The sequence below is a fragment of the Rhizophagus irregularis genome, chromosome 23 (assembly GCF_026210795.1).
Source record: "Rhizophagus irregularis chromosome 23, complete sequence".
NCBI classification, from domain to species: Eukaryota; Fungi; Glomeromycota; class Glomeromycetes; order Glomerales; family Glomeraceae; genus Rhizophagus; species Rhizophagus irregularis.
Window position 1 is genome coordinate 1,744,866 of NC_089451.1, and position 14,027 is coordinate 1,758,892.

The window sequence follows — 14,027 nt, forward strand, 5'->3', positions numbered from 1 at the left end:
GTGTAACTCAAATTAAATGCGAACTGTTAATCAGTCGAAATCTCGATTTGAGCCCTATCTATTATAATAAATTTAATACAATACATTATATAATACCTAAATCTTATTGGTATTTTTGGTATTATCACAATAAAAAACTGGATTATTTCCTGGATGGACTACCAAAAAAAAAACAATATAAAATTTTGATTTACCTGCATTTAAATTTATGAGGCACTCTAATGACGTTTTTATTACTATTATAAAAAAATTAAAAAATTTCGAATAATCGAAATTTTTAAATACAGTATATATATATACAGTACATATTCTTGGATTGGTGATAAAAAAGAAAAATTTTCTTTTTTTTCTTTCTTTTTTTTTTGAAATTTTATTTTTAATTACTTTATGTATTATATATACGTATTCTTTCTTGTATTGGTGAAAAATTATTATTATTTTATTTTTTTTATGAATCCTGGTATTCTGGTTAATATATAGTGCCGATACAATTAAAAATGATAATAAAAAAGAAAAAATGGGTTTCCTTGCAGATTTGTTTAATCATTGATTATCTATCATCTAAAAAGTTAAAATATATTAACGAAGAAACCATTTAAACTTTTTTCCATAAATGGTTCATCCGTTATAAAATAAACGGTATAACTACATAATATTATATTTGGACCCCTCAATACTATTATTTAGTAAATAATAATAATAATAAGGGGGGTTATACCTCTTTTGTTCACAATTTAGATGATTGTAATACCAAATTATTTTCTGTTTATTATAAAACAATTATTATTTTCCCTCATATTTATAACGCAAACTTTATTTGAATTTATTACACTTAAACTACGTAAAATGACGTGATATCTTTTAAAAGTCAAATATGATTTATACCTTTTTTAAAGTGTAAGTATATTACGTAATAACGTAAGGTAAATTTGCGTGGTTTTAAATGCGTAATTAAATGCGTAGTTTAAATAAATTACGTAATTTTAGTTTATTTAACTGTTAATACGTTTATGTTCAAAAAAAACCTCAATTTTAAAAAAAAATTTACAATACAAATTAGATAAATTACGCGTTAAATGCAAATGATTATAAAAAAAAGAATAAAATTCATTTTTTCATTAATAAATAAAAATTAAGATTAAAGTTATTAAAAAAAAAAAAATTTAAAAAGATTTGCAAATGTTTCGTTGATCATATATATGACTAATATTCATTTGAAACTAGTTTTTTTTAAAACAAAATTAAATTGAGTACACAATAAGGATTCTCGATAATTAAAAAAGAGATTTCAAAAGCAAGCCAGATGAGAGAAATGTTTATTTGTAACCATATTTAGCATTTTTGATAATAATCTATTTTGAATGTGGCACAGTATGGTGTTACCTCATATTTATTATAATTTATTATTAATCGTAAAAAAAAAAAACCCTGGATTTAGTGATATTATATTTAGAAATTTTTTTTTATTTTTTTTTGTGACCAATTTTTAATTAATTAGTTGCATATCTGAGTAACATCATACCTCGCATACACTCGTGTTTAGCGTTACACGTTCTTGCAACGAATCGTTATTGGTTCATTTGCAAGCATAAACTTTAAACATAAATTAAACACGTTTTACTTTTTTCTTTATTTTTTTTTCTAACGAAACAATCATTCTTACTTTATTGTTTATGTACTAGGTGATTAATTTTTAATTTTTATTTTAAGAGAAAGGAAAAAATTTATTATCAAAACATTGTTAATATAACTTATCTACCCCCTTTTTATAATATAGTACTTCTAAATAATAATGCAAGAAACAATTAAAGTACGATTACCGGCAGATTGCCTTCGAGAAATATTCGAAAATCTTTCACAAGAAAAAAAATCATTAAGAACCTTTTTATTGGTTAATAGATTATGGTGTGAAACGGTAATACCTATATTATGGAGAGATCCATTTAAATTAAAGAGAACGTATAATAGTGATCCAGGATTTTGGACGACAATTACTAGAACTTTATTATCATGTTTATCAGAAGAATCTATTATATTATTTAAACAAAATGGAATTTATCCTCCAATGATTCCATTAGAAGAATGTAAACCTACATTATTTGATTATGTTGGATATTGTCAAAATATATCATGTCAAGATATATATGAAATTATACCTCAAATAATTGGAAAAGAAGAAATTTTAACAAATGTATCATATTATCATAAAGGAAATTTAGTAGAAAATGAATTATGGAAATTATTTATTACTAGATGTTCAACAATAAAATATTTAGAATTACCAAATATATCATTACTTGATTATTATAATCATGATCTTAATAATAGAGGTTCATGTTTATCTCATTTGGTAGAATTAGAATGTTCAACATCAAAATCTTCTCAATTATTTTTAGATTTAGCTCAAACTTGTTCCGATATTAAAAAAATTGTTATTAATTTATGTGATGGTGATAATGAAGGTTTGGTTACATTGATTTCTATGCAAAAATATTTAAAAGAAATTGTATTGGTTTCTCCAGAAGGTGTACAATGTCCATTAATTGGTGAAGCTATTGGTACACAATATCCTTCATTATCTAGTATTAGATTAGAAGAACATATTTGTATTCCTTCAACAATCTTATCTAAATTAATTAATTTAAAACATCTTCAAATTGATTTGGAAGAAGAAATTAATTCAAAATTAGAATTATTGGATAATTGTTCCTTTCCTTTATTAGAAACTTTAGTAATAAGGAATGTTAATGGAAAATATTTAGATATTTATACAAAATTAATTAATAATACAAATGGTTTTCTTAAAATTATAGAAATTGATACGTTACCAATACCTTCATTATATCATATTAAACCTTATTGGCAAGCTTTAATTAAACATTGTCCTCAATTAGAATTTGTTACAGTTTGGTATAAAGATGATTCATTAAATGATTTAAAGAAATTATTAACAACTTGTGGTAATAAATTGAAAGGAATCTTTTTTGAAGCTGTATTAGGTCAATTTAGTTGGCGTCTTTTGGATTTAAAATGTGTTTTTGATTTATTAATAGAATTAATTGATAGTAATAATATTGAAGAATTACATTTTAGAGGTTCTTGGACTCTTCATTCCAAAGATTTAAAAAATTTTTTAGATAATTGGGGTAAAAAGAATGGTAAAGGACAAAAATTAATTAAAAAACCATTATATATTAGTATTAATGTTGATTTACAATTAAGTAAAGAAACGATAAATATTTTTGAAGAATTTGTCAATAATGGTGTGCTTAAAGGGTGGTCTAGAAGTGGGGAAGTAGGAGAAGTATGAGTGAATAGGGGAAGTATGGGTGTGAATAGGAGAAATATAGGTTTATAGGGGAGGTATGAGTGAATGGGAGTAATATAGGTATATAGGGGAGGTATGTAGGAGAAATACGAGTCGAGATAGGGGAATCAAATATGGCGAATATAGTTCGAACGTGAATATTATCGCGAAAATTCTTCCCTCTTAGATTATTTTATTAATTATTTATTATTATATTATTATAATTATTATTATCGAATTTGGTTATAATTGCGAAATATATGAATACTGTCATAGAAACATTTATACATTTATTTTTTATATATGTATTTGAACTAATAATGGCATATTAATTAAATTTTCTTCTGTAATATCTGATATCTTTACGCGTTTTGTTAAAAAAAATCTCATTTTCCAATGCATTATGAAAAGGTTTTACTTTAAAAAAATGTTTTATTCATTGAAAAAATAAAAGCTAACTAATTATATTATAATGTTGATGCGTAACCGGCGCATAATTAGCATTATAATTATTAGGATAACTATATGAATAATATTTGGAAGTATTAGGATTTCTATTATATTCATCATAATCAATTCCATCATTATTCTTTATATTTCGATCCAAATTATCTTTATCATTTTTTAATTTTTGTTTATTATATGGGCATCTCTTGGAAGCATGAGATGACGAATCACAAAATTTACATTCTTTTGGCCTCGGAAATCCATTCGTTTTTAAATGTTCCTCCCACTCAGCTTGTCGAAACCTATAAAGTATCATAGAAGCTCTTGCATCTTCAATTGAATCATGTTCACCTTCTTGAATATTGATACCTAAAACATCTTTGGCCAATTTTTTTAAAGATGGCGTAACACCTTTCTCAGTTTTTACACCAAGTATTGTGTTATAATGTGATGTATCTCGAATCAGATGTTCTGGATGTCTAGTTTTAAGTACCTAAAAATTATAATTGTAAGACAAAAAGTATAAAAACTGTAGAAAATATAGGATGAAAAATATAGGATGAAATAACTTACTTTGAAATCAAAATAGATTGATTGGCCGACTACAATATGATCCTTCATAATATTTTCAACTTCTTTTTGTACTTGTTTAAATTCACTTGCTATTTATAATGAAAAGTTTAATAAGGTTCAAAAATTATAGGATAAACGAATATAATAAATAATTACCATTGGTTAATAATTCCGGCGTAATTCCACTGAACTGAGTTCTATAATCGGTAATTTCCCTCCTAGATTTAACAAATCTATCAAGTAATACTTCACCATAATAGTTTACTATGCTAACTCTCGCTAATACAGAATGTTTTCCTTTTTCTCCAACACCAACCATTTCACAATCAATTGCAATACAATGATTATTCTCATGTGTACGTGAAAGACTAGGTAGAAATTATAAATTAGATTTAAATATTTATTTTTTTAAAAAAAATACATTTATAAAAAAATACCTTGTCATATCTGAATTTAAATGATTAAACCATAATTCCGTTGATGGAAAAGATATTGATCCATAATCCTTTGATTCTATTTTCATATCCGGGATCATATATGTTACTTTCTGAGAGTCAGATTTCCTAGGAAAAAGAAGTGGTGGTTTCTCTTTAGGTGCAGAAATAGGATTTTGAATATTTTTGTTCGTATTTGTTCCTTAAGATTAATAATAAAACATGATTGCTTACCTATTTCTATATGTTTTCGATTTTTAGGATTTATAAAAAGATGGGGTTGAACATTCTCTGTTGGTCTTTTGGGTAAATAGTATGAAGGAGGTTGTATTATTTTCATATTCATTTGCGGATATCTCTGAGGATAAAATTGAAATCTTTGTGTATTCATTTGATGTGAATGTGGATATGAATATGGATAAAATGGTTGAGTAGTTGGCTGTGCTCTTTCTTTAGGAGGTCGAAACGGAAGAGGAAGTTTTGCAGATTCATGATTCTCTGCATTGATATGCTGATTATTTGATAATGGTGACGTGCATACTGTAGATACCGTGGGTACCGTGATTTCTGTGATTGCCGTGGGTGCAGTGGGTATATTGGGCGTTGTGGGTGTTTTAGACGTCGTGGTTGTTTTGGACGTTGTGGATACTTTGGACGTTGTGGGTGCTTTGAATGTTGCGAGTGTTTTGGATGTTGTGGATTCTGTCTCCGTAATTGCAAATGATACTTTAATAATAGAATCACTATTATCCGATCTAGATAAAAAAAATTTATATTTATTAAATAATAAAATAAAAATTTAAACTTGTAAAAAATTTCATACTTACGACTTCTTTCCTTGATGCCTTTTTTTCTTTTTCTTTAAATTTTTCGTTTCATTTTCATTTTGTTTTTTCTAAATATAAATAAGATAAATAAAAATAATGTTTACCAATTATCAATTCTTATTTTTAAAGAAAAATAAGAAAAATATTGTTATTATTGCTACCTGAGGTAATTGTTCAAATTTATCTAAAGATATCAAATTTAAATTCAATTCTTGACTATTTAATTCAACTTTTTCCATGATAATTTTTATACAGCACAAAAAAATAACTATTTATTTGAACCGGTTTTTTTCTTGAAAGATAATTTTTTTTTCTTAATTTATTTTCTCTCTCTCTCTCTCTTGATTTTTATGACTTTTTTTTTTTAAAAGAAAAAAAAAAATACTTTGGCTAATGACGGTAAATAAATAAATATGTATGTATGTATATAATGTAATTTATGTATATATTGTAAAAAAAATTATTATTATTATTATTATTATTTTTATTTTATTTATAAGGATTATAAATAAAAAATTCTTTTTTACAAAAGGATAAATAAGAAAGTCCGATTTTATTAAGACCGACTTTATTTAATCATTGTACCTAAATATAGATTAACAAAGTAATCGGGATATTAATTCCGTTTGAATTAAATAAATATAAAAAAAAAAGAGAGAAAATTTATTAAAATATAAAATAATCACCATATACTGAAACAATAATAGAAAGTTGAAACGATATTATTTCAAAAGGGGAGTGAGTTTTAAGAGTTAAAATTTTTTGAATCAAACTTTATTTGTAAAATAAAAAAAAAAAAGTAAACATTGATGATAAGGAGTCCTTTTAAGTACGTTTTAAACAAAGCTTCACTGTTGTTACAAAAAAAACTTTATTTGGTATGATACGCGTGTACGTATAGCGCATATATACGCAACATAAAAAATAGAATTGAAGAGAATTAATTTTTTTTTTTAAGTTAAAATTGTGAATTAAAAAGGAAATTATTCCTTAGTTAAAATGCAACTTTTTTTTTTCTTTTTCAAAGATTCTAAGATTCTAGAACTTTATTAGTTTCTAATTTGTTCTTCTTAAGACCCTAACCCTTCCTTATTTAAAATTGTGAAATTTTGAGAAATCATAATTTTTGGGAATGATCCACTGTCGATCTTCAATGATGCCATAAGCATTTCCAAATTTGAATTCATTGTTAAATGCTATGTTTTTTCTATTTCCTCTTTATAATGATACATGTCTTTTTTTTTTCTTCCAATTTAAAAATTATATTGAATCGTATAATTCATATAACAATAAATAAATAAAAAAAATTAGTATTGAAGATTTCTTTCGGATATTTATGCAAAAGAAAATATTGGAAATTTAAAAGATAACAAATGAATTATTTTTTAGTCATATTGAAACCTTAACCATCGGTAATCGCAATATCAACCTTTTATACCACCTTTACAATAATTGGAGGATAATTTCCGGCATCCAATATTAATAATCATAACATCGGAATAATGATTGCCGATATCTAACCTTTAATGTAAAAATTCTTATTCGTTCCTATCTGAATCGAAATGTTTTAATTTATAACATGTTTCAAAATATGAAATTAAAAAATGCCTTGTCATACCTTTAAGTAGATGAAGGTATTATGATTTTCAAGAAAAAAAAATATTGATCTGCATATACTGTAAATTTCCGAAACACACGCAAATTAATGTAACGTCAAAAAAATGTTTTTAATATTTTTAATATAATAAACATTATTTTATTTACATTACTTAAAAGATTTCATAAGGTAGAGTTTTTTTATACATACTTTCATATTTTTTATTCCCACTTTATTTTTTTGCAATCACATGATTTTTTATTCTACTTACTTTATTTTTTGCAATCACATGATTCACATTACACATTTTACTATACAATAAGCAGCAATATAAAAAGTAGACTACACTTTTTTTTTTCTTCTAATTCAGAACTTAGAAATCTAATAATAAAACAAAGTTTTATTTATATATTACCTTAAATAAAAATTATTACCACTTTAATAGCTTATATATTTTGCATAACCATTATTAACATTATTAATTTTATTTTATTTTTATTACATTTTTGGTATAGACCCTATAAAAAAAATTTTAAAAAACTCCGTAAAAATGTGAATCCATTCACGGAAAATGAAAAATAATTCGATAAATTCCGTGATATAATATTATTAATTATTCCGTGATTATTAATTATTCTGTGATATAAGATTATTAATTATTCCATGATATAAGGTTATTAATTCCGGAAATTTGTGCCTTTTATGGAAAAAAGATGGAATATAAAGAACGGATCGACTTTTTTTTTATAGGGTGATAATATATCCTAGGTCAATAATTTTTTTATATGGATAACGGTTATGATTATCCGGCAGATAAATTCGGTACTACATTAAGAAATAAAACTCGAGAGAAAAAATTCGTTGACCAATCCCTTCGTCGTATGTAGAGACTAGTATCTTTTTATACGTTTTGTATATTATATTTTAAACTCCTCTTGAGCGTCTTGCCGCTTTTTGTTCATTGAGCGTATTTCCTATTAATAAGACCAAATACCTGCGAAACAATGTGCATAAAATCGTTCCTTCGGAATGTATACAAAAAAATAAAGAGGTTCCTACTAACGGGAATTCGTGGATTCCATTTTTCAATACAACATGCATCGACTTAATTTTTTTATTGTAAAACATTAATATATTTGACAACGAGAAACTATGAATTGTCACGTGTTATTCTCCGCAGCAAGAACTGCGAATGTTCACGTAGGACAAGTCTAATGTAATACTCTGTAAAAAAAGTCATTTTATTCCATCTTTTTTCCGTAAAAGGCTCATATTTCCGGAATTAATAACTTTATATCACGGATTTTATCGAATTATTTGCATTTTCCGTGAATGGATCCGTGAAAGGCTCATTTTCACGGAGTTTTTACAAAAATAACGGATAAAGTTTTATATAGGGCAACGATCACATCGTTACCAAAATACGTACAAATAATATCTCTATCATTATCAAAATAAAACTTTTGTATAGAAATTCCATCAATATACAACGAGGTGAGTAAATTGGCAAAAATCTTTGCGATCGGATAAACTAGAAATCGATTTCACCTGTATTGTATACCTTAATAGTTCCCGGATCATACAAAGTAATGCCCTTTAGCCTTTGGGCATTTTCTCTTTTCCTTTTTAAACCGAAGATTTGTAACACTGTTTTAATTACCACTGGAAAACAAGTTCCATGGGCAATAAGTTTACCCTTCAGGATATTTTTTTCGATAATAGCGGTGATATGAAACTTAGCGATATCAGTTTGGGGAAAAAATTTCCCGGATAATCGTTTAGAAAATTATAATCAATCGGCTGATCCTAAGACGATGATTTTTTGTATTTCAACAAAATTTCACAAAAATCACGAAACTTGTGATTTTTTAATCACAACAAAATTTCACAAAATTCTATTTGATCCCAAAAACTTTTTTTTGGTTTTACAAAAATTTCACGTATTTTATTAAAATATACAAGATTGTACAAAATTAAGTAAAATTTGTTTTTCACAAATTCATACTTTATCACAAGACGTAATTGTTATTTATCCAATCATAGAATTTTACATCCCGAAAATGCGGCATGCCAGTAAAATAATCTGGCCATTTTATTAACTATTAAAAAAATTATCCGAAAACACAGAAATCAAGATATACATTATATAACTGTAGCTTTACTAATTACTATATAGAGGAATCGAAGATTCTAAAATGAAATATTTCGGTTTTCTTGATTTCTGTATTCTTTTGGAAGCGTGTGTCTATGAACATGTCCTAAAATATAAAACCAAATCCTGGTGAACTCCAAAATCCAAATGAGGTACACAGAACTTTCATTCCTTTATATTTTTAGCAGGATTCGTATCCGTGTAAATTTACCTGGAAATGAAAATCGGTATATGCAGATATAAATAAAATATCAAGAAAGTTTGCCCAGTAACATAATATAGCAGATAGGTCATTATTCGATGCACCAATAGTAATTCAAAGATAGAGAGCTGCGGTATAACACTTTGTCACAGGTCTGGTTCACATTTACCAACAATCATATTACCGACAATCATTTTACCGACACTCACTTTACCGACAGGTACGTTTTACCAACAATCATATTACCGACAATCATTTTACCGACAACATAATAATATATTTTTAAGTTACAAAAAAAGCAAATTATATAAACTAAATTAAGAAAATTATTAAGAACAATTCTAAGTACAATATATTATGAAGCTGACGGAAATAAATTTTTTAAAAAATAAAATTGATAAAATTAAAGTTATTTTATTATATATAAATATCATAGTATTTTACATTTTGTTATATATTAATCAATTTTTTATTTTATATATTATGGTAAATTCTTTTATATTAAATATTTCATAACTGAAGTGGGTAGTGAAATAGTTGGTAAAATGAGTGTCGGTAAAATGTAAAATGATTGTCGGTAAAATGATTGTCGGTAATGTGAACGGGTCCCCTTTGTCACATGGCATGGCTATAGTATAATTCCATTATTCGAGCAAAACCAAAAATATAATCATTATCTGGAGTATCATTTTGCGTGCAATAAATATTCATGATATTACTCTTTACATTACCCGAAATTTTTTAATAAAAATTTTATTGGTATGTTCTCGGGAACAACGTTGATTGTCCTGTTGCTAATTAAAAGTTCGTAGTGATCCTCCCGATTTATGAGCAGAAATAGATGATAGATTTTGGTCATAAATTGAATCGTGCGTGATTATGGCTACAGTGTTCAATGTACCTATTTAGACGATCTGTTATAATCAAAGAATTTTTAATGCATGGACGCTATTCTGCAAGTCTCTTACGTATGAAACGGATTTTAGGAAAAAAAATCCATTGACTCTGAATTCTCCCGAATTGAGGTTTCAGTGGAACTAACTAATGTTATACTGAAAGTATCATTTCATAGATAGGAGGTTAACAAAGATTCTTAGTCTACTTCGGAATTTTTCTTTTCTGGGTGCTCTGCACTCCCTGAAGAGGTGAATTTTTCCTGTTTAATGGCGATTTCTCACTTATTATAAAATTAGTGAGACTGGCTAAAGTCACACGTTTGTCATTACGAAATTATAAAATATAACATCACCACTTTTAATTTATTAAATCTAATGGTTTACGACTTGCGATATACGCTATTATAAGGAGAGTACAGTCAGCTCACCTTATAACGAAGTTGCCATCCCAGCCGATCTGACCTTCGTTATGGAAAAATTCGGTAACACCACAGCGAATTATTCGGTATATATAACGAAAATTCGTAATATTGTATAACGAATATTTATTGCATTATTTTAAAATTCGTTAAATATATTTCTATATTTTTAAAAGTTTTATTTAGTTAATTATGTATTATTTATTAATTATTATTGTTGTATTTGTAATTATCATACAATTATTATATTATTACGAAAATTAATGGATTAAGTAATATTAATAAAATTATTGAGATTAGTTTGTCTTGCAGAAATAAAACGTTGTTTTAAAGCTTCTTTTTTTAGCTTTTTAACAAAATTTAATTCATCTTTTTTCATATCAAAATTATCCTCTTGTTGCTCCAAATACAAAATCACCTTATCATAATGCTCGATAGCCTCATTATGAGTAATGGGTGGTAAAGGATCAAAATCTTCTACCTCCTCTTGATTATTGGGATTATTAGGGAGAATAGCTTTCAAAATTTCTTCATTGGATATCATTTCTGCTGTAAGTCCGAAATTATCATATTGAATAAATTCATCAGCAGTAAAAGGATTTTCAAGATAAAGTTGATCAATTAAATCTTGAACTTCTTCTAGTTCTCTCATATGCATTAGATGAACTTGTGTTTCAGCATGAAATTCTAAATCAATTTCAACTTCATCATCTTTAGGTAAAATACCCGTTTTTAACCAGCAATTTTCAATTGTAGATTGCGTAACAGCATCCCATGCACGTGCAACATATTTGATGCACTTTTTGATATTAATTTCAACGGGTTTTATGCCATATTCATTATAATTATCGAAAGTTTTAACTCTATTATGTAATAACAACTTTCGGTATTGTGCCTAAAATAAAAAAAATAATAAAGTAATCTATATATTTAAAAACACTGCAATCACGTGGGCGTTATGTTTAGATTAACCATATAAATAAGTCATTTGAATTGTGTAACCCTACTCCTATTCGTCGCTAATGTTACACAAGACCAAAAAAGGAAATTTTATTTCTGGCGAAAAACTGAAATTTTGGGTTACACAGAATTCCATAAAAGGAAATTACCAGTTACGCGAATTTCCAAAAAAAGGAAATTTTGTTACTTTTCAGAGAAATTAAAAAAATTGTGTTGCTCGAATTTCCAAAAAAGGAAATTCTTTGCAGATCTTTTAATTCTGGCCGGAATTATGCCATTTTAATACATATTAACCGTTGTCGTAGACAACGGGTGAACACTAGTAATCAATAAAAATTTAAGTATCACTGATGCAAAATAGAGATTAAATTTGCTCACCTTAAAACTATTGATAATTCCTTGATCACATGGTTGGAGGTGTGCAGTAGTGTTTGGAGGAAGGAATTCAATTGTAATATTTGTAAGACTTGTATTTTCATATAAAGAATGAGTTGGTGCATTATCAACAAGAAGAATAATATTTCGGTTTTGTGCTCTCATTTGAGCATCAAGCTTTTTGAGGTATTCATTCCAGATTATACATGGCCTGGTAAATCATTGGCCAAAAACGTAATTCGTAATTCGAAATACGTAAATAATTACGTATTTCGTAAATAATTACGTTTACCGTAAATAATTACGTATTTCGTAAATAATTACGTTTACCGTAAATAATTACGTATTTCGTAAATAATTACGTTTACCGTAAATAATTACGTTTAACGTAATTATTTATGACTTCGTAATTAATCAAATGTACCCGTAAATAATTTACGTTTACCGTAATTATTTACGATGTACGTAATTACGTAATTGATCGGAATAGATTTGATTAGATTATCAATTCCAATCATTAAAAATGTACTCTTTTTTTTTAGATTGTATTTTTTTTATTTAATAAATAAATAAGTTTCGGCTTCCAGGAATCTGCGGGTAAGTATATGGAGGCGGGCTCTTTTGAAATTTACTTTGAAGAAACGTACTAACGTTTCTTTCTTTTTATTTTTTGTAGATTTCGGTTTCTATAAAGAACACGGGTACGTGTATAGGGGCGGATTCTTTTGAAATTTACTTTGAAGAAACGTACTAACGTTTCTTTCTTTTTATTTTTTTGTAGATTTCGGTTTTTTATAACACGGGTACGTGTAGAGGCGAGGGGCGGGTTCTTTTGAAATTTACTTTGAAGAAACGTACTAACGTTTCTTTCTTTTTATTTTTTGTAGATTTCGGTTTTTTATAACACAGGTACATATATAGGGACGAGTTCTTTTGAAATTTATTTTGAAGAAACGTACTAACGTTTCTTTCTTTTTTATTTTTTGTAGATTTCGGTTTCTAAGAACACGGGTACATATATAGGGGCGGGTTCTTTCGAAATTTACTTTGAAGAAACGTACTAACGTTTCTTTCTTTTTATTTTTTTGTAGATTTCGGTTTAGAACACAAGACACAAGTACGTGTATGCGGGATTCTTTCGAAATTTACTTTGAAGAAACGTCTAACGTTTCTTTCTTTTTATTTTTTTGTAGATTTCGGTTTCTAAGAACACGGGTACGTGTATAGGGGCGGGTTCTTTCGAAATTAACTTTGAAGAAACGTACTAACGTTTCTTTCCTTTTATTTTTTTGTAGATTTCGGTTTAGAACACAAGACACAAGTACGTGTATGCGGGATTCTTTCGAAATTTACTTTGAAGAAACGTCTAACGTTTCTTTCTTTTTATTTTTTTTTGTAGATTTCGGTTTCTAAGAACACGGGTACGTGTATAGGGGCGGGTTCTTTTGAAATTTATTTTGAAGAAACGCGGGTACGTGTATAGGGGCGGGTTCTTTTGAAATTTACTTTGAAGAAACGTACTAACGTTTCTTATTTTTTGTAGATTCGGTTTCTTAGAACACAAGTACGTGTATGAGAGCGGATTCTTTTGAAATTTGAAGAAACGTACGTTTCTTTCTTTTTATTTTTTTGTAGATTTCAGTTTCTGAAAATCTTAAGCATTATTAAAGTAAATTGTTAAATTAGATCATTAAATATTATTAATCTATTTCGTTAAGCATTAAATAAAAACTGTTAAACATTAGTAAAATTATACAAAATTGTTAAAAATAAATTAAATGAAATAATGTATTAAATTATTGTCTTTAAAATAAATTAAGAAGAAATTCTTCATGTTA

At 26.6% G+C, this 14,027-nt stretch overlaps 2 protein-coding genes across 2 annotated transcripts; one reads left to right on the forward strand and one right to left on the reverse strand.

Annotated features, from left to right (window-relative positions):
* Positions 1-1,792: 1,792 nt before the first annotated feature.
* OCT59_015346 (uncharacterized protein) lies at positions 1,793-3,310 on the forward strand (the record flags this gene model as incomplete). Its single annotated transcript, XM_025312693.2, has 1 exon — positions 1,793-3,310. The coding sequence occupies one exon, from the start codon at positions 1,793-1,795 to the stop codon at positions 3,308-3,310; it is 1,518 nt and encodes a 505-aa protein (XP_025189048.2).
* Positions 3,311-11,003: 7,693 nt separating this feature from the next.
* OCT59_015347 (uncharacterized protein) lies at positions 11,004-11,829 on the reverse strand (the record flags this gene model as incomplete). The annotated part of the gene is made up of 3 exons (XM_066139949.1): positions 11,004-11,015; positions 11,273-11,749; positions 11,827-11,829. The coding sequence occupies 3 exons, from the start codon at positions 11,827-11,829 to the stop codon at positions 11,004-11,006; spliced, it is 492 nt and encodes a 163-aa protein (XP_066002774.1).
* Positions 11,830-14,027: the final 2,198 nt, after the last annotated feature.